This window comes from Lemur catta, chromosome 7 (genome assembly GCF_020740605.2).
Source record: "Lemur catta isolate mLemCat1 chromosome 7, mLemCat1.pri, whole genome shotgun sequence".
Taxonomy (NCBI): domain Eukaryota; kingdom Metazoa; phylum Chordata; class Mammalia; order Primates; family Lemuridae; genus Lemur; species Lemur catta.
In genome coordinates, this window is record NC_059134.1 from 27,397,632 (window position 1) to 27,421,504 (window position 23,873).

The 23,873-nt window shown below is 38.7% G+C and overlaps 2 protein-coding genes across 7 annotated transcripts in view; both read right to left on the reverse strand.

Moving 5' to 3' along the window:
* The window catches only part of DLAT (dihydrolipoamide S-acetyltransferase), a 33,342-nt gene extending 31,271 nt beyond the window's left edge, over positions 1 to 2,071 (reverse strand). The window contains exons 1-3 of one of the 2 annotated variants that reach the window (XM_045556595.1): positions 1,130 to 2,071; positions 576 to 677; positions 136 to 260 (exon numbers count right to left, since the gene is read on the reverse strand). In XM_045556595.1, coding sequence (XP_045412551.1) covers positions 136 to 260; positions 576 to 677; positions 1,130 to 1,408 — 506 coding nt within the window. In that variant the 5' untranslated portion in view covers positions 1,409 to 2,071. The remainder of the gene's footprint in view (positions 1 to 135; positions 261 to 575; positions 678 to 1,129) is intronic. The other variant, XM_045556596.1, reaches the window with a different exon arrangement.
* A 2,141-nt stretch (positions 2,072 to 4,212) lies between these two features.
* Positions 4,213 to 23,873, reverse strand: part of DIXDC1 (DIX domain containing 1) — a 76,657-nt gene continuing 56,996 nt past the window's right edge. For all 5 annotated transcript variants that reach the window (XM_045556603.1, XM_045556600.1, XM_045556602.1 and 2 more), the window contains 4 exons: positions 23,621 to 23,687; positions 9,944 to 10,049; positions 8,514 to 8,622; positions 4,213 to 7,470 (listed from right to left, as the gene is read on the reverse strand). In XM_045556603.1, the coding sequence (XP_045412559.1) occupies positions 7,390 to 7,470; positions 8,514 to 8,622; positions 9,944 to 10,049; positions 23,621 to 23,687 (363 nt within the window). In that variant the 3' untranslated portion in view covers positions 4,213 to 7,389. The remainder of the gene's footprint in view (positions 7,471 to 8,513; positions 8,623 to 9,943; positions 10,050 to 23,620; positions 23,688 to 23,873) is intronic.

Here is a 23,873-nt window from a genome sequence, read left to right on the forward strand (position 1 = left end):
GAAGAGAAAGAATGCATAAACATAAGGGGGTTATAAAGCAGATTCAGCTGCCACAAAAGTAGTCTTTGAAGTCTTTAACTGCTAATTCTCAATTCTAGGTTAAAATACTTCACAAATTATGAGGGCACTACTCACTTTCCAACTGTGATACAAATGATTGCTCCAACTGGAACATCTCTGGTACCTTCAGCAACAAGTATCTTTGCCATGTAACACTCCTCCAGGCTCTCAAATCCAACCGTGGCTTTATCAGTTTCAATCTGTTAACACAAAAAGCAGCAGCTTGGGTTTGTACGGCCAGTATGTAGTTGATTAGCCTGTATCTAGAATTATACAGTTCAACAGTCACGGGAAGCCTCTATTACAGATTTGAGTGAAGGAATTATTTTAAAATATCAGTTTGGCCCTCTGATGACAATTTACCTGACCAATATTCTCTAATATGAAGTTGTGAAAAATATCTCAAATTTTTTAAGTGAAGGGATAACTACCCCCATACAGAAAGCTAAGGTTCAGTCAGTTCAGCAAAGCCAGTCCCTTTGAATTCATCTCCATATTTTAATAAAACAACTTACCTCTGCAATTAGGTCACCCTCATTGATTTTTTCCCCCTCTTTTTTTTCCCAACGGGCTATAGTGCCTGCCTGCATTGTGGGGGAAAGAGAAGGCAATGGAACCTGGAAAAGAAAAAGGAAAAAACGCTGAATTTTAAAAGAGCTGCCTAACTCTCAGTCTGGCTTAAGATTTCATTCAATTCAATTTCATGCAAAGAGTTTATTGAGTCCCGTTACATACTGGGCACTGGGGATAAAAAGGGAGTTCCTGCCTACGAAAAGTTCACAATTTCCAGTGACAGACTTCTTCCTCCACAGTCCTGTGGGTCTAACAAAGCACGAACCTCAGATGTTTTGCACACAGCCTTTCCAACAAGGACTGGAGCTCTTCTTTCAATGGAATAGATCATGAGCGGGAAGCTCGGGAGCTACAACAAAGCTGAGTATTGGACAAGGGGCAATGACAGACAGACACTAGGAGGGGCTGGAGGATTACGAAGGCCTCTGAAAGAGAATCCTGCGGCTAAGTCTGCCCTGAAGGACAACAGGGTCCCGAGGACGGGTCGGGGGCTCACCTTCTGATGCGGGGGGAGACTGTAACAGCGGCGGCTGGTCGATCCAAAAAGCTGCAGCAGTAAGTGGTTCCGCGACGTGATTCCAGAGCTGGGGGTCCAGCCGCACAGTGCCCGGACCCCACCATACCCTGTGCTCACGCTCTGACAACGAACCCGAGCCGGGACAGATCGCGGGGTCACACATGGAGCTTCTGGTCCCTCCCGCAAGGCCGTCCACCGAGCCCCAAGTCCTGTCCTCGGGGCTACATTCTGGGCCCCTCGAGCACAGACGCGCCACATAGTGCCACCAACCCCCCACACCCCAAAACCAACGCCGTCTCCGGAGTGACCTCTCCAAGAGCAGCGCGCGCGGCGTTGCCGTCAGCCGCGCCGCGCAGCCGCACGCTGTCGTAAAACGGGCGCCGAAGATTCACTCTACTCCCTCCCCGGGCTAGGACGGTGGTGCGAGTCCGCTCTTCTGCGGAGGAGGGACAGGGGTCACCCAAAGTGGCAGGGACGTCCCCGCAGAGCCAACGCAGGCACAAGTCTGGGAGAAATAAAACGCGGAAAGGGGTAGAAAGGGGGAGGGGGGTCCTACGAAAGGCATTCCAAAGGGTAAGAATGGGGCCTAGGAGACGTGAAGGGCTCGACCGAAAGAGGAGGGGCCTGAGAAGGCGCAGAGGCGCGGGCTAGTTGCGGCAGGGTGAGCTGAGCGTGGCCCGAGGGGCGTGGCCGAGCGCTAAGGAGCAGCTGGGCGGTGCGCCGGGGGGCCGGCGGGCAGGGGGAGCCTTGGGCCACGGCGTGGGGGCTTGGAGCGCTCCGGTGGAGAACGGAGCTGGGAGCCACCCGCGGTGAAATCAAAGGGTTCAGGTGATGTACCCTCTACTTGTGGGGATCCCAGAGTGACCGGGTTTCGGTCCCTCCCAGGCTGTAATGGGTTACAAAGATTAATTTCAGGTTTGTAGCCCAACCGGACTATGAAGTGAACAGACGTTCCAGCCAAATGGTGCGAAGGGCAGCCGCGAGAAAGATACATTCCCACATCCTGGCATACTGTGGCAGGGTTAAGCATATTCCCTGTATGAAAATACAGGTTTACAAAAGAGATTTGTTATCCCCTAGTTTACAATAGAATTCTTTTAAATTACCAAAAGCTTTGTTATGTGTGAAATGTTTCCTACCAAAACTAAACTATAAGCTGTTGAAGGCAGGAAGCGTGTCTGGCTTGTTCTATGTGTCTCCAGAGTTTAGTACAGTATCTGATAAATAGAGGGGGCTGATTCTATGTCTTTTGAATTAATGAACGAAAAGTTACCTACACAATTTGTTAGGAACGCTTCTATTGTAGGGTCATCATCTTATAATTAGAAAACATCATTTCTGAGCTGAAGGTGACATTACATTAGGAGGAAGTATGTGCTGTATTTATAATACATCACCCAGTCCTGGTTGGAGATGGCCAGAGAATACCACCAACACAAGAAATTGGAGGAAAAAAATTAAAACAGTTTGAAAACATTTAACTTTGCTATTAATTTGGAAAATTAAACAGCCTGAAGATACTATGTGATACCTACTTAAATTGGAAAAGTTTAAGCAGGCACAGCTGCCTAACAATAATGTAGGCAATGTAATTGAGAAATATAAAATTTCCAGATTAAATGAAAAGGCACGCTTTAAATAATATGAAGAGAGGGGCAATTATATTGTTACAATTATGTAAAATTCATGGATTAACTATTGGAGGAAGCAATGGAAGAACTGTGATTAAAGGGCTTATATTACAACTTTATAAATTATTAACAGTTTTAACTGTTGAATTTAATAACCGGATCTAAATTAGCCTTTGATATAAAATATGAGGGGATCTGCAGGATCTGCTGTTCACTTAGGTAGGCTTGCTTAAACCTTGTTTAGCATTTTTCAAAAAGTAGTGACTTTGTATCTTGAATATAAGTTTGACTTAGGTGTAACTAAATTACAGGAAAGCATAGCTGAAAATAGTCCGGGTATGGTAAGTTTAGGCTAGGAATTCTTAGGTTTGTCAAATCAATCCTGAGAGAATAAGCCTGAATACTCCTGAACAGATTGGATAAAGGAAATTAAGGAAAATTCAAGACTCAAAGGTTTGAAGCAGAGAGACTCTACTTGTAGAGTGGAGATATAAAGTGGATTGATGGAAAAAGAAATTAGTTGGTAGTGAAAGATTTTGAGTTAAATTTTGTCCATACTTAATTTTAACATAATGGTGGGGTAGCCAATTAATAATAGTTGAAAATGTGTAATTGGAAGTCAGGTGAAAGCATTCAGGGCTAAACAATTAGATATAGTAAACATTAAATTGAAGTGATAAATGAAGCCTGCTTAAGTTCGGGTGAGGCAGCTTTTAAATTAATTGGGGAATTCTGGTTCTTTTAAATACGCATTTCTGAAAGGAATGTGCATTTCTTTTTTTGCATTAGAGACTGTTGTCACAGAGTTTACACGGGTTCTTATTTGCACATTTGCATATAATTTCACAAGAAGTGCTAAAATTAATTGTCCGTGGTAATAATAGCCTATTTTGTGCTTACATTGGAAATACCAATAGTAAAATATATCTGTAGCAATAAAATAATCTTTTATCTCCACTCTCCACATAATGAGTAAATATGCTACCAGGGAGATCACTTGAGGAAATTTACTTTCACTAAATGTAAATGGCTTTATTGATTAAGCTCGGTCAATAAACACAAGTGGGCCGGGCACCATGGCTCACGCCTGTAATCCTAGCACTCTGGGAGGGTGAGGTGGGAGGATACTAGAGGTCAGGAGTTCAAGACCAGCCTGAACAATGAGCAAGACCCCGTCTCTACTAAAAATAGAAAGAAATTATCTGGACAACTAAAAATTTATAGAAAAAATTAGTCGTGCATGGTGGTGCATGCCTGTAGTCCCAGCTACTTGGGAGGTTGAGGCAGAAGGAATGCTTGAGCCCAGGAGTTTGAGGTTGCTGTGAGCTAGGCTGACGCCACAGCACTCTAGCCGGGGCAACAGAGTGAGAGTCTGCTCAAAAAAATAAATAAATAAAATAAACACGAGTGAAAATCATTAATGGTATTTAGTTTGCAAACTCCATTTTATTCATAGTTTGTGTGTGTGTTTTTTTAATTATTTCACAAATCTGGTACATACAAGCAGTTAAAACTGGTTATCACTTTGATAATCAGAAGCCTCTGCTATAGTACAGTCTTCATGAAAACATTGTAAAACAGAATACACAGTAATAATCTCTTTGAAAGCAATGGCTGCAAACATCCATGTTTCTAAGAAAATATAACTTTACATATATATGTATTTTAAGCAAGCTATACCTCTTACATAAATTCAGACAACAGAGGGAGTGTGCAATCATAATGCTCATTTTATGGAAAAAAATGAAAATAATTTTAATTATGACCTAAATGCTTTTAAGAGAGTCCTCTTGGATTGGATGCAGAACGTAAAGATATTTTCCGTAATTTACAACCATGCTGGTCAAAAACAGCTGAAAAGTTGGTAAGTAGGATTGCTGTTACCAAGTGAATTTAACCCAAATTCTTTAGGTACAGATCATAAAGTGTTCCAATCTCAGCTAATTTAGGGAATTGAGCAAGAAGAGAAGAGTCTTCAGTTTTTAAATGAAGGCTTTTTAAGGAATTGAACTCTTGGCTTGTTTTTATGAGTGTCATTTTCTTTAACCTAACATAGTTTAGAGCTTATTTTATCCACTCTAAGCATTCTAGTTCCTTAGTTTTCTAAAGGAAAGTGAACTTCAGCAGTCTCAGGATGGACTATCCCACACCAGTGCTACTAGGGGACAATACTATGAACATGTCAGGAGGCCTTCTAGAGTGCAGCCAAATAGGAAACTATTCGAAACAGAATGAATCACTACATACTCTTGCTCAGAAGGCTCCTCTCACTTTAGAAACTGGAATGAGGATCACCAAAACATGAGTTACTGGAGTGACATGCTCTAGTAGGGATGCTTAGTCATTTCCCATGGTACGTGAGATTCATGAGCTAAAGGGGGAAAAAAATAATCATGTTTCCCCCTGAATTCAACTTCGGCTTTTTACAGAGGCACTGAGGCCATGCAGCTCCTTTTCCAAAAGATACAGGGACAAAAGACAAAGTAGAGGACTTGGGAAATTTTTTCTGATTTAATTTTCTCTGAAAAGTTGAATTCCACACAATGGTAAGACTTTGCTAAAAGAAAACTGATTTAAGAGACAGACATTCAAGATAAATGGTACTGGAAATACAATAACGAATTTTGGCCTGATAGCCCTCATGCTGTCTTATAGCAAAACACTAAAATTCATGCAACAGAGAAATTGGTGACATGAGGACTTTTTCTCCAGACTTCCTAGGAAAAAACTGAGAATATACTATTTTCTTCTGTTTGCTTTCATAATGACTTATTCTTGCTTTTGGTTGACTTTCCCAGACTTTCCTAGTCATTCCTGATGAAAAATCATTCTTCAATAGGAGAAGACCAGGTAAACTTACACAAAAGAAATCAAGTGTCTTTTGAGTTCCTTCTCTCTGCTACAGGAGCAATCAACTGGATTACATAAAACTACCACCACAACTAAACAGCAGGTAGAACTGGAACAGGAATTAGTTGTCATTAGTATACTTGTAATAAAATAAAGCTTGTTCTGAAACCACAAGGGGTGGTAAGAAGAGACTGTATAAAAGCTACTGGGTTCCCTAGAAAATGGATAGATACAGTATACAGAATGTGAGAATATATAGAACTCACACTCGAGTTATAAAAATAGACATGGTTCTCAGACAAAAAGCAAATGAGTACAAAAGAAGTCTCCAAACATAACTATTTTTAAAAGACACATCTATATAAAACAAGATGTCATCCTCTCAGAGCTCCAAAGAGTAGTCTGTTGAAATGACTGAAAAGGAGAGATGAATTGAAGACAGACAGGTCAAGAACCCAGAACTGATCTGTCCTACTCTTGTGTTTGGCAGTGTACACTGGAGATTACAGGCAGACTGCTTTTGGGATTACATATATAAATAATAATGGCTGATTGGTTGATGGTGGTTGGTAGGTGAATGAGAAAACCCAGGTTATTAAGTAATCTCTAGAGTTGAACTCTTTTAGCTTCTACACTTGACAATGTTACACATGAAAAAAAGATTCTAAGTTTTTTCACCCAGAATCAACCCTGCCATCATAACTCATGCTCCATGCCCCATGGTTTCTATTGTGCCCTAAAGGATCAGCCTAGACTATATAAATAGAAAATAACTCCAGCCTTGAAATGAGGAGGGGCAGACCAGTTATTCATGCTCAGTACTCGTAAATCACAAAGAAATACTGAAATTAATAGTCTGTCTCCTTTTACCTACAAAGGAGATGCCATGAGTTAAAGTCATGAGACAAAGTCAAGAGGATGTGGGTAGCAGCACCTTTCCATACTCGCCTAAATTTTTAAGGAGCCATTCACTCCTTATTCCTTTCAAACACAAAGTTCATCAATTTGAAGAAAAAGAAATGGCTCTAAAGTTAAAGAGTCCCCAGAGAAAACTAGCAGTACATGAAATAGGCCCTTTGTGGGCTAAAGGACAAGCTGTAGAACCAGTTAAGACAGAAGAGGCAGCCCAAGGTCTTAATTACAGTTTTAGCAAAGTATAGCACAATATGGGCCGCACTTTTTCCATCCAATCAACAATTCAGCACCATCCATGTCCAGTTCAAAAGATTACCGAAGAGTGGGCTTTCCTCTTTGGTCCCACCTCATGAGTTATTCTTGGTTTGCAATAACTGCAAAGAAACAGGAAAGGTGGTACCTTTGCCTTGTCTGTAAGTACAAATGCTGGGACTCTGATTGATGCAACCATTGAGGCCAATTAAAATAATACTGTAATACAGGAGTGATGCATCCAATTCCTAGTTTCCAGATAATAGCAGCCATGCCCCTACAGGAGCGGGAACATCCATCCCCATTGGTTAAGGCCTTCGGTTTGTTGTCCTCAGAGTAGAATAAAACACTGTGTTCCCACGGACAAGGAACTCCAGATGAAACCACGGTCTACATTTGGACAGAGATTTTAAGTACCAGATATGCCAAGCTCAGAAACAGAACTGGCCTGTGGCCATCACACTTGGAGAAGCTTCTGTTTGGCAGCACAAACTAGAAACTTCTTAGTGTATTCTGGTTTTAGTCCCCTTTCCTGAGTGAAGCAGCCAGGGAGTGACCAGGTTCCAAAAGCCCCCAATCTAATACTCGGCATTAATTCTCTCCATGGTCTTCTTCCACCCAGGCTACAATCTTCCCTTCCCATCCAGGGATGGCATCATCATCATGGAAAACCTAGAGAAACAAAAAAAAACCCAATGAAAAAATAAGTAGGGAGTCTCACCAAACAACTGCTGCAGATAAGACCTCAAACATAAAGGATAAAAACATGTATAAGAAAGCCTTAAGTTAGAGCCTATCCCTTTGGTTTTGTCCCTAAAGTTGCAGTTGGTATCTTATATATTTTTTTCTTAGTTCCACCTCTATGAAATAAAAAAAAAACCCATAATACTGCTTTGCTCAAAGAGATTTGTAAGTATTAATAAGTTACTGACCACACAAAGTAATCTGGCTTTCTTAGGAGAAAGTATCGTTAAAAGATGAGAAAGTGGAAGATTTTTGTACCAGTCAAGAAATGGTGGGAAAGAAGACCAATCTTTATTTCCCAGATGCAATTCTCTTAATTCATTCCATTCATTTTGTAAGCCACTAATAAAACAGGGTTATTAAAACATTTCACTGAGGAAATGTTTACAAAATAAAATTTTAGCTTTTGCAACTTTTTTCATTCTGTAACCACAGTGAAGGCTCCTGCAATATGTCATAACCAGAATTCTCTTCCCCTAAAAAAAGTATATATTTAACAAATGAATTATAAAGGGAAGTGCAAGCTAAGAAGATACTCAAGGAGTTGGGAATAAGCATAGGTGACTATCCAGAAGTTCCTTGTTTCCATAATGAGACACTATCACCACATGATATATAGTTCCATATATTCACACCTGGTTGTCTGTTTTGCTCTACATAGGAAGCAAGTTTTCTAAGATTTGGCTTCAGGTAGAAAATTATTATATTGTCTTAGGTTCTTTATGTTCCCTAACAAAATAAAACTTTTTCCTTTTTAAAATAAAAATTCTATCCAAGGTCTTTGTCAAAGTGATTAAGTCCTAAAACTAAAGAATCTATCAACATTTTGGGCCATTCTGTGACCTTCTAGGTCTGAGACTCTGGCAAATTTCTCTGACCTGGTTACCCATGTCCTTATGGGTACTAGTCCTTGAATAGAAGGCTTTGGGAATGACCTATAATACCACCCAGACTCCCCACGGATTCTGCACCTCTTCTTTGACAGTGCCAAACTCAGGATCCAGGGCTTTGAAGTGATACCGGTGATTCCCTTCCCGATCAATAGCTGCTTTAAAATCCTTCAAGGTCACCTCCCCCAACCTGCAACAAAAGGAGAGAGCACTAAAATAGACTGTTAATCAATAGGCTGGAAAGATAAGATGTTAGCCTTAAACCCAGGTCCCTGCCAAAGTCAACAGGCAGAAATAGCCCCTGGTTAGGTCACTGTCCCCGATAACTGGGACTAAAACAGCAGAGGTTGGGGAACAGGTCACCACTAGGGAATGAAAACAGTATTACATATTGGGTGATCCGAATATTTAAAATAGATTTATTGCTTCAGCAGCAGAAAAATTACTTTTCTCTGTTTCTCTCTGGAAATAAGACATAAGGTTCCTGAAATCAAATTCGTTGAACAACCATAAATACATCTAAGTTCTCTTGATTTCCTTCTTTGCTACATACAATATTCCAGTTCTCCAGGCTGGTAGAATTAAATTAAGTATCACCATCTTTATCCTTCGGACTTTTGGAAACTGGCTTCTAACCCAAACTACATAAGCAAACTCTCTAGGAAAAGAATTTGATATAACTTCTCTCAGTAATTGGTTCCAGAGCTTAAATATCTTTATTTCAAAACCATTTCCCTTAAGAGGAAGTATATTAACTGGGTTTTTGAAAAGTTTTAAACATAATTCTCAATAGGGATTAGTTGCAGTCATCAAATAGCAACAAAGATCAGTAAGTCACAGCCCTGGAGTGAGAGCCAGGCTGCAATCCGTGCCTATTGGCAAAAGCTGTTTGAACACTTAAAATACTATTTTTCCAATTGTGGAGCATATTCACACAGTTATCAAGATTGGGTCTGGGCGCGGTGGCTCATGCCTGTAATCCTAGCACTCTGAGAGGCCGAGGTGGGAGGATCACTTGAGGTCAGGAGTTCAAGACCAGCCTGAGCAAGAATGAGACCCCGTCTCTACTAAAAACAGAAAGAAATTAGCCAGACAACTAAAATATATAGAAAAAATTAGCTGGGCATGGTGGCACATGTCTATAGTCCCAGTGACTCAGGAGGCTGAGGCAGGATTGCTTGAGCCCAGGAGTTTGAGGTTGCTGTGAGCTAGGCTGACGCCACGGCACTCTAGCCCAGGCAACAGAGTGAGACTCTGTCTCAAAAAAAAAAAAAAAAAAAAAAAAGATTGCAGTACTAATATGGTACCTGTGCCTAGTAGTAGATCATGACTTCTCCCTTACCCCACTGGTTGGTGGCAGAGCTGAAGTACACATTCTATCTCTTGGGCTCTTCTCACTATACCATATTGCTTCTCAAACACCTTTATGCTGCTCATATGGGCAGTACAGTAACTTATGGTTCTGCCTGCCTTTCCTTTTTTACAGAGAAAGAATGATCCCAGAATCTTACCTCTTTGGTATATTGACCATGAAGGGTGTAAGTGACCGGTCAGTGAAATAGAGCACTTTAGTGCAGGTGCTGCTGACAGTTGGAGAGCTCTGTGAGTGAGGCAACTCTGCAATCAGAGAGGCTTTGTAGTTAGAACATTCAGTTTGCTCCAAACCACTCCTCATTCCCAGTTATTCAAAATGTCCCAGGAGACTGAAGCTGCCTGAGGTCACAGTACACAGCTCTCACACCCTTGCCAAACATCAGGTCCATTGGCTATGATCCACAGGAAGTCACCACTAGGACCACGAGGACAAAAAGTGCTTCAGACATGGACACTATCATGAGGACCATCGTTGCTCATACATAGCAGGAGAAGAGCAACACATCTGACGGTTACTGTTGCTAAAGATGAAAAAGAAGTCAGACAAGCCTCAGCAAGATTTCAGCTAAGGCGAAGTTCAGGAAGTGCAGACGCTACCAACATTTAGATTTTGGAAGTCAGTAGTAGCTAATACTTATCTGGTTCATGAGAAGAAAAATCAATAGGAACAAGAACCACAGGTGTAAAGTAACCTTATAAACTCAGACCCCAAGAGACCTATGCTTCCAATTTAAAAGGTACAAGACCTACCTTACTCCTAGCTTATAGGATCTACATATGTTCATCCCATGGTCTTTAACACAGGTTTCTTGATCCACATCTTTTCTCTATCCTTTAAAGAGGTACTTTTGGAAAAGTGTAATTAACGAATACTTGTGATTATGACTTTGAGAGAATAGGAGAAAAGATCAATCAGAAACTTTTATCATAAGGACCAAAAACCAATAATTAAAGTTTTATTAAAATCTCTCCTGGGCTGGGCATGGTGGCTCACGCTTGTAATCCTAGCACTCTGGGAGGCCAAGGCGGGTGGATTGCTTGAGGTCAGGAGTTCGAGACCTGCCTGAGCAAGAGCGAGACCCTGTCTCTACTAAAAAATAGAAAGAAATTAACCGGACAACTAAAAATATATAGAAAAAGTTAGCCAGGCATGGTGGCACATGCCTGTAGTCCCAGCTACTTGGGAGGCTGAGGCAGAAGGATTGCTTGAGCCCAGGAGTTTGAGGTTGCTGTGAGCTAGGCTGACGCCACGGCACTGTAGCCGGGGCAACAGAGCGAGACTCTGTCTCAAAAAAAAAAAAAAAAAAATTCTCTCCTGCAGTGGCACATTTTTCTCAGGACCTCTGGAGGCCATGCTCTAGGCCAGTCACACACATTTGGCTCAGAATAAACCTCTTCAAATTAAAAAAAAAAAACAAAACTCTCCTGCAATTCCACCTATACAGATTTTCTTCTTCACTTATTCTAGGTATTGATCCCAATCAGACTGGCAGCCACAGAAGAGTAGTTTTGGGACGGGGGTTAAAATAAGAAAGAGTAACCCATAAAATTAATACCCAAGTAACAAAGCTGAGAGGTCTCATAATAATTAAAAATAAAAATTTTTTAAACATTACAACCCATAATAATTAAAAATTACAAATTTTCAAAATAAAAAATATGGTACAGCTTAAAAAAATATAAGAAAGAGTATGAGGGATGAATTAATACAAATGACAAAAACAAGGGAACTGCCTCTCTTTGCACAGAAATATTCTGTCAGTTTTCAGAATTTTTCTTCCAAGAATGCCAATTATTATAACCTACATGCTATGATTCTCCTTTGCCCCAGCATCTAGCACAGTGCCCAGCACACGCTGGTGGTTGAATAAATAAAATACTCACTTTTAGCATTAAGTTACATCATTCATTCATTCATTCGGCCAACATTTACTAAGTACCTACTATGTGTCAGATTTTGAAAATATAAAAATCAACTACATGTGGTCTCTGACCTTCAAGAGTTTATAGTTTAGTATGGATGATACGTACAATCACATATTATTATTACAATACACTAAAATCAGACTTGTAAAAACGGTATGGGAAAACTGAAGATAGGTTAATTCCACCTGGAAGAGGTCAGAAAGGCCCCACAGTTGGAGAATCCTTTTTATGAGCACCTTTAAAATGTCATGAGATAGTGAAGTTGAAAGGGCATTCCAATAAGAGGGAAGGACACATGCAAAGACATGAAATGGGATGATGTATTTATAAAACTGTAAGTAAACTAGTAAGGTTGGAATATAGGAATACATTGGAAGTTATGCGGTAATAAAATAGGCAGAGGCCAGATCACAAAGGACTCTGATTGAGAGACTAAGATTTTTAAATCTTAAGCTATGGGGAGCTACTAACAGGGACTTATATGACCAGACTGACATTTTAGAAAGGTCAATCTAGCAGCATAGTAAGTATGGACTGGATGAGTGAAACTCTGGAAACTCTGGAAACTCTGGAAACTCGGATGTTTGTCACCCCAAACCTCATACTGAAATTCGATCCCCAGTGTTGGAGGTGGGGCCTAGTGGGAGGTGTTTGGCTCACAAGGTTGGATCCCTGATGAATAGGTTAATGCCCTGGGGGTGGTGACTGGGTTCTCACTATTAGTTCCTGTGAGAGCTGGTTGTTAAAAAGGGCCTGGCACCTCCCTCCCCTTTCTCTCTTGCTGCCTCTCTCTCCATGTGATCTCTGCACACACCAGCTCCCCTTCACCTTCCACCATGAGTAGAAGCAGCCTGATGCTTTCACCAATGCCCAGTCTTCCAGCCAGCAGAACAGTGAGCCATATAAACCTCTTTTCTTTATCAATTGCCCAGCCTTTAAAACAATACTAAACAGACTAAGACATCCTGTTAAGAGGCAATTAAAACCATCTGAAAGATAAGGAAGGACAAGATGTATCCCAGGAGCCAGAGAAGCGATGGATTTGAAAGACCTTTAGAAGGTAAAAGTCTTAGTACTAGGGATATAGTTGAACATAGAGTAGAAAAGCTAAAAGTCAAAAATGACTGAGATTTATAAGCTGGGAAGATAAATGCATGGTAATAAGTTAGGGGAACAGAAGTTATATCATCTAATTATTCACTTACAATGTTTATTAGGTGCCTATTATGTATCAAGTATTCCAGACACACAAATAGATACAATCTCCTACCTTAAGGAGCTCAAAGTCTAGTGGAGATAGAAAAACAGTTACAATATAATAAAATAAATATGAAAATAATGTTGGTATGGACTGAATTGTGTCCTTCCCAAATTCATATGTTGAAGCCCTAACCACCCCCTGTATTGGAAATAAGGCCTTTAAGGAAGTAATTAAGATTAAATGATAGCCAGGCATGGTGGCTCCTGTAATCTCAGCACTTTGGGAGGTCAAGGTGGGGGGATCAATTGAGGCCAGGAGTCAAAACCAGCCTGGCCAATGTAGTGAGTGGTGGCACATGCCTATAGTCCTAGCTAGTTGGGAGGCTGAGGTGGGGGGATCGCTTGAGCCCAGGAGTTTGATGCTGCAGTGAGCTATTATTGCACCACTGCACTCTAGCCTGGGCAAAAAAGCAAAACCCTGACTCAAAAAAAAAAAGATTAAATGAGGTCATAGGGTGGAGTCCTGACCCAATAGAACTGGTGCCCTTACAAATGGAGGAAGGGCATGTCAGGACACAGAAAAAGTGGCCTTCTGCAAGCCGGGAAGAGAGCCCTCACTAGAACCTAACCCTGCTGGTACCCTGGTCTTATATATCCAGCCTCCAGAACTGTGAGCAAATAAATTTCTGCTGTTTAAGCAATCCAGTTTTGGTACTTCGTTATAGCAGCCCAAGCTGACTAATACAAATGTTATGTACACATTTGGGGAGAATTTCAAAGAAAGAATAATCATGATGTCAAATGCCTCACAGAGGACTAGTAGGTAAAGACTGGTTTGGTAAAGGGGTCATTGATGATACTAGTGAAAGAGATTCAGATGATTAATGAAGAAGAATGAGTTTGAATGCACAGAGTTTTCAAGTAAAAAAGAGAAAGAATAATAATGAGGGAGAACTCATCTCACCCAACATTAAGCTGTATGATAAAATGATTATTATACCAATGTGGCATTACTACAAAAATGTGTACAAAAAACTCCTAGAGAATAAATGACTCAGAAACATATCCTTGTGTATGTGTATGTATGTTGTGCGTACAAATTTAAGACATTATTTTAAAAGGTACCACAAAACAGTTGATTAACAGTTTTAGCTTATAAGTTTAGGTTTATGATCCATTTAAAGTTAATTTTTATATACGGCATGAAGTATAGGTCAAGACTCACTTTTCTTTAAAAAAAAAATGGGTATTTAGGCCAGGCGCGGTGGCTCACACCTGTAATCCTAGCACTCTGGGAGGCCGAGGCAGGCGGATCCTTTGAGCTCGGGAGTTCGAGACCACCCTGAGCAAGAGCGAGATCCCGTCTCTACTAAAAATAGAAAGAAATTATATGGACAGCTAAAAATATTATAGAAAAAATTAGCCAGGCATGGTGGTGCATGCCTGTAGTCCCAGCTATTTGGGAGGCTGAGGCAGAAGGATTGCTTGAGTCCAGGAGTTTGAGGTTGCTATGAGCTAAGCTGACACCACAGCACTCACTCTAGCCTGGGCAACACAGTGAGACTCTGTCTCAAAAAAAAAAAAAAATGGGTTTTTACTTGTTCTAGGACCAGAATTGAAAACCCCATTCTTTTGCCATTGAATTGCCTTTGCACTGTAGTTGAAAATCAACTGGTCAAATATGTGTGCCTCTATTCTGTTCCACTCATCTATGTACCTATCTGTTTGTCAATACTATACTGTCTTGATTACCTTTATAGTTAAGTTTTGAAATCAGACAGTGTTCCAACTACTTTTTCATCTTTTTAACATTTGGTGGGTGGTAATTCTAACCTCTTTACTGTTCCACATAAATTTTGGAATCAGCTTGTTTATATTTACAAAATCTGATAAGATTTTCATTGGAATTGCCTTGAAGCTATAGATCATTTGGGAACACATAGGCCATCTTAATAACAGTGAGTATTCCAATAAAAAAACATGGTATATCTCTCCTTTTATCTTCTTAATTTCTTCACTGTTTTGTAGTTCTCAGTATAGTTACTGCACATATTTTATAAGGTTTATATCTAAGATTCTCATGGGGTTTTTTTGGTTCTATAAATGGTTCCTTTAAATTTTTTCCATTTCCAAATATTCCTTGCTAGTATATGGAAGTGCAGTTGATTCTTTTGCATATTGACCTTGTATCCTGTGACCTTGCTAAACTCACTTCTTAGTTTTATTAGCTTTATTGTAGATTCCTTGGGATTCTCTACATAGACAGTCATGTCATTTACAAACAGGCAGTTCTGTGCTTTCCTTTCCAATTTCTATGCCTTTTCTTTCTTTTTCTTGCATCTCCGTTCATTAGAGATACTGGTTTTGGTATCAGGGCAAAATAAAACATGGTGGGAAGTGTTCCATCCTCTTCTATTTTCTGGACAAATTTGTGTAGAATTGGTATTATTTCTCCCTGAAGTGCTCCCATCTGGTCCTGGAGTTTTCTTTGATGGAGGATTTTAAACTACAAATTCAATTTCTTTAATAGCTGTAAAACTCTTTGGCTTATCTGTTTCCTCTTGAGCAAGTGTTCATAGTTTGTATCTTTCAAAGCATTTATCCATTTTGCAAAAGTTGTTAAATTTATAGGCATAAAGTTGTTTGTAATATTCCTTTATCATGCTTTTAATGTCTATAGTATCTATAGTAATGTCACCTCTTTCATTTCTAATATTGGTGTATCTTGTCTTCTCTTTTTTTCCTTGGTCAGTCTGCCTATAGGTTTATTAATCTTATTGAACTTTTCAAAGAACTAATTTTTAGTTTGATTTTCTCCTATTTTTTATTTTCAATGTTATTTCTATTTTATATATATATATTTTTTTTTTTCATTTTCTTTTTTGACACAGTCTGACTCTGTCGTCCCAGGTAGAGTGCAGTAGCATCATTATAGCTCACTGCAACCTCAAACTCCCGGGCTCAAGTGATCCTCCCACCTTGGCCTTCCAGTGTTCTAGGATTACATGCATGAGCCACCACTCCCAGCCCCCATTATTATTTTTATTCCTTCTGTTTACTTGCTTTGGATTTAGTTTGCTCTTCTTTTTCATGTGTCTCAAGGTGGAAGCTTCAATTATTGAGATCACTGATTGAGGACCTTTCTTCTTTTCTCGTATAGGTATTTAATGCTATGAATTTCCTTCTAGGTACTGCTTTTATTATAGCTCACAAATTTTGATATATTATTTTCATTTTTTTATTCAATTCAAAATATTCAAAATATTTTACTATTTCTTTATGAATCCCTCTTTGATCTACAGGATATTAGATATGTGTTGTTCAATTTCCAAATATTTGGGGATTTTCCAGATATTTCTGTTATTGACTTCTAGTTTAAATCCATAATTTAAAAAGGAATTTTAAAAGTCTCCAAGCTGGGTGTGGTGGTGTGTGCCTGTAGTCCCAGCTACCTGGGAGGCTTAGGCAAGAAGATCGCTTGAGCCCAGAAATTTGAGGCTACAAAGAGCTATATTGGCCCACTGCACTCCAGCCTGGGCAACAGAGCAAGACCTCATCTCTTTTAAAAACAAAAACAAAAACAAAAAACTCTAAATATAACTGTGGATTTATCTATTTCTCCTTTCTATCATTTCTGCTTCATGTATGTTAAAGCTATTAATAGGTACACACACATTTAGGATTGTTATGTCTTCTTAGTGAATTGACCTCTTTATTATTATGTAACATCTTTCTTTGTATTTGGAAGTATTCCTTGTTCTGAATTATACCTTATCTGATACTAATATAATCATATCAGCTTTTTTTGATGAGTATTTCTATGGTATATCTTTTTCCATCCTTTTATTTTTAAACCTATTTATATTTTTATATGTAAAGTAAGTTTTTTATAAATAGCATATAGTTGTCTTGTTTTTTCATCCAAATTGACAATCTCTAATCTTTTAATTGAAATGCTTAGACTATTCATATTTAATGTAATCGTTATATGTTTGGATCTACCAAACATCTACCATCTTCCACTGAACACAATAGTAATATTCTCTAGGTAAGTGGTTTCCAAACTGTGGTCCTCATAACAGCCACTCTACTAAGAACTTGAATATCATATCTCTTGCACTCTTCACACCAACCCCATTAGCTGGGTATCATCACCCACATTTACCAATGAGGAACAGAAGTTGGAGGAGTGAAGTGTTCGGCTCCTGGGGTCCCAGAATTCCTGAGTGGCAGCATCAGAGTTAAAATATAGCTGTTTTACTCCAAAACTATGTTTTTCCCTCCAAACAAGGCTGCCTCCTAATATGATGCTGGTAAAAATTATTTTCTAAGTGGTAAAATGGTAAAATACTATATAATAAAAGACGGATTATTGTTAAAAATCTACCATCTTCCTACTTCTTTTCTGTTTTTTCCACATGTTTTTGTTCCTTTTTTATTGGGGGGCAAGGGGTATTGTCTTTAAAGCCCAGTGTGTTTCAGATTTTCATTTTAGATACATCATTTCAACATGGAAGCAATATTTTTAACAATGACGTATTTTATATTCTCTTTCTGACTTCTTTTTGGTATTGGATTTGTTTATGATTCCTTTTTATCTCCACAACTGACTTATTTAATTTGAAAAAATTATAGTGGTTACAATGTATATATATAGTCACTATCTACTTTCAACTACCAATATAGCACTTTACCTGTAGTGTAAGGAACTTGTAACAGGATAGTCTCAATCTTTGTGCTGTGGTTGTCATACATGTTACTTTTACATATGGCATAAACAATACATCAATACTATTTTTCCTTTAAATGGTTTGTTATCTTCTAGACAAAAATAAGAAAAAAAGATCTTTTATATTTACCTTCATTTTAACCATTTCTTTCTGTAGATCCCAGTTTCCTTCTTGTATGCTATTCCTTCTGCCTGAAGAAATTCTTTTAATTATTTCTCAAAGGTACTCTTCATTTTATCTTGATTTCTAGCATTTCCATTTGACTCCTTCTTATAACTTCCATCTCTTTGCTAAAATTCTTCATCTGTACATGCATCCTGGCAATACTTTCACTACAGCCTTTAACATACGAATCAGTTATTTTAAGTTCCTTGTCTGATGGTTAAACATCTGTGTCACATCTTGAGTTTGGTTTTGTGGATTGCTTTGTCCCTTGGTAGTAGCTTGTTTTTTCCTTGCTTTTGTGGGTGCCTCATAATTTTTTTATTGAATGCCAGACATGATGTGTTAAGACAGTAGAGACAGAGGTAAAAATATTTGTCTGGAAATGGACACACTGCTTGTTCTTCTAGGCCATTAGTGGGTATAGCTGAGTCAACCTAGTCAGGCACCGAGCCGAGACTACTACTAAGTTTATTGTTAAGTTTACCTTCAGTGTAGCACCATCTTCAAATTCTTCTAGAGTTATGTTTAGGGGGACACCTGGTTTGCTGGGGGGCTTTTCCCCAATCCTGGGTGCCTGTGCCTCCAAGTCAGCCTGTTCTGGTGCCCTCCCTCAGAAGCAAGCCGGTGCTGCAAATTAAACAGTGCTTACTCGGCTGGTGGGAAGGGACAGGAGATGAGGAGGGTTTCTCTGTTGCCCTGATCCAGACCTCGCCTTGAAGTGGGGTGTTCTCAGTCAGTGATCCTGCTCCCCCCACCCCAGTGGTAGGCAATCTCTAATAACCGGAGCCCAAAATAGTTTCCTGCCCCTCTGCCAGGGTGGAAGGTTCTTTTTTCCTTTTCTTTCCCCCCTAAGTGTAATGAGTCTTCACTCTTGCCTGGAGCAGGGACAGATGGCGCAACAGGCCTTGCTTCCCTCTCCTTGTCCCTTAAGACTTTGGCTCTACAACAAGAATGGTCCAGATGGGGCTTCATGCTTTTCCTGCAGTGGCAGCTGCTCCCCTCCTCTGGGCCTGCACCAGTAGGGAAGGTTTTCTTTAGACTCCATCCCTACAACCAATCCTTTTTTTTCCCAAAAGCATATTTCATTTATTTTTCAAATAATTTAAATATAACTATTTTATATAATACTTGTACATATTTTGGGGGTACATGTGATATTTTAATATATGCATACAATGTGTAATGATCAAATCAGGGTAATTGAGGTATCCATTACCTCAAACATTTATCTTTTCTTTTTATTGGGAACATTCCAGTTCTTCCCTTCTAACTATTTTGAACAATACAGTAAATTACTGTTATAGTTACCCTACTATATTATTGAACACTAGATCTTATTCCTTCTATCTTAACTGTATTTTTATATCCATTAACCAACCTCTCTTCATCCTCCAACCCCTTCTTACCCATCCCAGCTTCTGGTAACCACTAATCAACTCTCTACTTCCATAAGATCCATTTTCTCAGCTCGCACACATGAATGAGAACATATGGTATTTATCTTTCTGTGTCTGGCTTATTTCACTTAACATAATGACCTCTAGTTCCACCCATGTTGCTGCAAATGATAGGATGTCATTCTTTTTATGGCTGAATAATATTCCATTGTGTATATGCACTGTATTTTCTTTATCCATTCATCCATTGATAGGCACCTAGGTAGATTCCATATCTTGGCCATTGTGAATAGCGTTGCAATAAACATGGGGATGCAGATATGCCTTCAATATACTGATTTCCTTTCTTTTGGATATACACCCAAGCAGTGGGATTGCTGGATCATATAGTTTTTTGAGGAACCTCCATATGGTTTTCCATAGTGACTGTACTACCGTACACTCCCACCAACAGCATACAAGAATTTCTCTTTCTCTACATCCTCACCAGCATCCATTACTTTTTGTCTTTTTGATAAAAGCAATTTTAACTGGGGTGAAATGATATCTCATCATCACAACCAATCTTTTTTATGAGCACCAAGTAGAGGTCCACGGAAAAGTGTCTGGAAGTGGGTGCAAATTCCTCTTGTTTTATGGCCCTCAAGGTTCGTATACTCTCTTCTCAGCCTTTAGCAAATCATTAAAAATCTTAGCTCAATTATTCTTATCTGCTTGTATAGTGGCCCCAACTTCTTCCCAGGCTCTGTCACAAGTGAGCCAGTACTTGCATTTTATCTTCGTTGAAGGTACCTGTTTATATTTCAAGCTAATTGATTGCCCTATGATACCATTTCTCTGTTATGAATGTGGGTATAAAGGTTTGAGTTTTTTCTTAACACCTGTTTTCAATTCTTTTGAGTATCTACCTGTAAGTGGAATTGCTGGGTCATTCAATGTTTAACTTTTAGAGCAACTACCATAGTAGTTTTCCATAGCAGCTATACTGTTTTACATTCCCACAGCAATGTATGAGGGTTACCACTTCTCCACATCCTTGTCAACACTTGTTATTTTCCATTTTTTCGAAACTATCTAATAGGTATGAAGTGGTATCTCACTGTGGTTTTGATTTGCATTTCCCTAATGAATGACTAATGGTTTTGAGCATCTTTTCACAGGTTTTTGGAAATTTGTTTGTCTTCTTTGGAGAAATGTCTTTTCAAGTCCTTTGCCCATTTTTTACTGGATTGTTTGTCTTTTTGCTGCTGAGTTGTAAGAGTTCTATATATTCTGGATCCTAGACCCTTATGAGATAATATGATTTGCAAATATTTTTCCTATTCCGTGGATTATCTTTTTACTCTCTTAATAGTATCCTTTCATGCAGAAAAGTTTTTAATTTTGAAGTCCATTTTTCTATTTTTTCTTTTGTTGCTCATGCTTTTGATGTCATATCTTAAATATTTTCCTCTGTGTTTTCTTCTAAGTTTTATAGTTTTAAGCCCTTATATTTAGGTCTTTGATCCATTCTGAGTTAATTTTTGTACATGATGCAAGTTAGGGATCCCATTTCATGTGGCTATCCAGTTGTCCAAGCACCATTTGTTGGAGAGAAGATTCTTTGGTTATATGGGTTTTTATCTGAACTCTCAATTCAATTCCATTAATCTATTGTTTTACTTTTTAAATCTAAAATAATAATTGTAGTTTTCCCTTAAGAGGAAATGGCAAGAAAGAAAGTAGGTTCAGAGAATAGAGTACTCTTTCAGGAAATTTGGATATAATGAAAAAGAAAACGAAAGGGCATAGCCACAGGAAAATGAAAGGAAGGTATTTTGAGACTATTATTTACCCTACATCTCTCACATGCCCCACACTATACTAGATGATTTCCATATACTATTTCACTTAATGATCAAATCCTTCACAGATCGATAAATAAGGAAACTAAGATTCAGTGACATTAATTAATATTCTTGCTCATGGTCACACACTCTACTGAGCACAGAGCCAAAACTATACCCTAGATCTGTTCGATTTTATATTCTATATTTTTACCACCTATTGTTTTATGTCCAGTTTTAGACATGAGTTTGAAGTGCCTTCAGACCCAGAAAGAGAGATCCAATTGGCATTTAAAAATATAGGCCTGGCCGGGCATGGTGGCTCATGCCTCTAATCCTAACACTCTGGGAGGCCAAGGCGGGAGGATTGCTTGAGCTCAGTAGTTCAAGACCAGTCTGAGCAATAGTGAGACCCCATCTCTACTAAAAATAGAAAAAATTAGCTGGGCATGGTGGCGCAAATCTGTAGTCCCAGCTACTTGGGAGACTGAGGCAGGAGGCTCACTTGAGCCCAGGAGTTTGAGGTTGCTGTGAGCTAGGCTGATGCCATGGCACCCTAGCTCAGGCAACAGAGTGAGACTCTGTCTCAGAATGAATGAATGAATGAATAAATGAATAAATGAATGAATGAATAAATAAAATAAAAATATAGCCCTAAAGCTCAGAAAAGTCTGGGATTAGAGATAAAGTATAAAAATTATCAGCACACAAGAGTAGTTGAAGCCACAGGAGTGGAATACATCACCTAAAGAAAATATGATAAGGCTTAGGTTTAGGCCTCAAATGGAATCCCAGGGCACATCAACCTCATGGGTTAGACAGAGAAGGAAAAGAAAAGAAAATTCAGGAAGAGTTAGCAGTCAGAGAGATAGAAGGAAAACTGAGGTATCTACTGCAAGTCCAGTGAGAGCAAGTATCAGTCCATCTTGTTCATGTCTCTATCTCCAGTGTCTAACATTGATGGTGCATTATGGATGCCCAATAAACATCTGTGAAATGAGTAACTGGGTGGCACTGAAGCTGACAGAGAAGAATGCTTCCAGGGGACTATTCAAGAAAAGCAAATGCTTTTGAAAAAACAACGAAAGATAAGGTTTGAAAAGCAACCACTCGATTATGCAACAAAAAAGTCAACAGAGACCCAACAAAAGGAACACTAAATGGAGTAAGTGAGTAAAAGTTAGACTGCAGTGGGTTGAGTAGTGAAGGGAGGTGAGGAAGAAAAGGGAGCAAGTGTAGACTATGCTTTTAAGAAGCCTGATGTAGAGGAATAAAAGAAATCAAGTCGGTAGCTAGAGGGCTAACAGACTTACAAAAGTTTTTTTGTATTTTCAGATCAGAGACATTTCAGCTTGTTTGTGAATATGGATATCACTGAAAGTGTTAGATTAACAACTTAATTTTCAAGCAGCAGTTTGTACTATTTTAAATAAATACAATACAGGCACAGAGAGGGAGGATTTTATTAGACTTTTGAAAAAGAATTTCTAAATATTTAGACCTATTTACATTGGTAGCTTACATTAACCTGGAGAAAGTAATGAAGAGGATAATAATAAAATAAAAAACCTCTCAAGACAATAGAAATGACTATTTCAAAGCATTGCTAGGAAAAGAAACTGAAACCAATTTTGGTATTAAAATAATGTGTTTCATCCCCAGCAGAGATACCTAACCCAAGAGGAAAAAACATGAGGGATCAGAGGTTGGAGATGCTATTTTATTTACTCTACAAAAAAAATTTTACATTTCCTATTTGTATAAATATTTTAAGTGTTTTACTTTAGGTTTTGTTTATTAGTGTGGTTTTAAAAATTGCATATGTAACACACAAAACTGATTCTGGCCAGCTTTTTACCATTTGGTTTTCATAAATTATTGTTTAGGTAACTTTAGGTTAGACCTGATTAGAATACAAAAGATAAGAAAATGTGGACATTTTTAAACCGAAGAGTAATATATAAACTAAAATAGAATTACCAGGAAAGACAGATTTCTAATAAGCTGGAATAATAAACAGGGGACAAAACATAGGAGAGGGCATCTCAAACAAGTTAAGACACACTTCCTAGCCATGGCCACTAGATGGTACATATATTTTACAGGACTTAAAATGAATGACCTAAGCATTCAAAGTTTTCAGGAAAATAAATCCTCAAAGAAATTAAACTTCTTACCTCTAGGAAGACGTGGAAATTTTTTGTGCTACTTGGAACTGTAGGAAGATTTGTGTACGTAGATGTGTATGTTTTTGTTGTTTTATATTTTGCTTTGTTCAGCATAAATGTTTTGAGCTTGTGTATTTTCCAAAGATATTTTAGCCTCTCTGAGTCAGCAGCATCCTGCCTGCACGTGGCTAAATGGCACTTGGGGTGACGGTGGTGGTGAGGATGGTACGTGTCTTCATAGTCCTAGAACTAACTTAATTCCAGGATTGCCACAGAAACAAAATATTACAAAAGTGAAATGCTAAAAGAAAAATTTTATCCCCAAATATTGGTAGTGTGAAAAATACTAAATTTCTGGTCCAATATGCTAGGAGTTCCTACTGAGCAAAAATGAGTACTTACTTGAATTAGGGGGCCAGGAATCCCGGTATTCACTATCTGCTTGAGTTCTGGGTGACTTGCCCCGAACCTGGGGAGCCACACAAAAATCACAAGAGTTACAATCAATGGGAGAACTTTACCAAGAAATTTAAATCATAAAAATATACTGAAAATATATACTTTTCTATGACTTCTTCCATAGTACATAAAATCGAATACATTATCCCAACAATAACATACATATTTAAAAAAGCTTTCTGATTTCCAATTCATT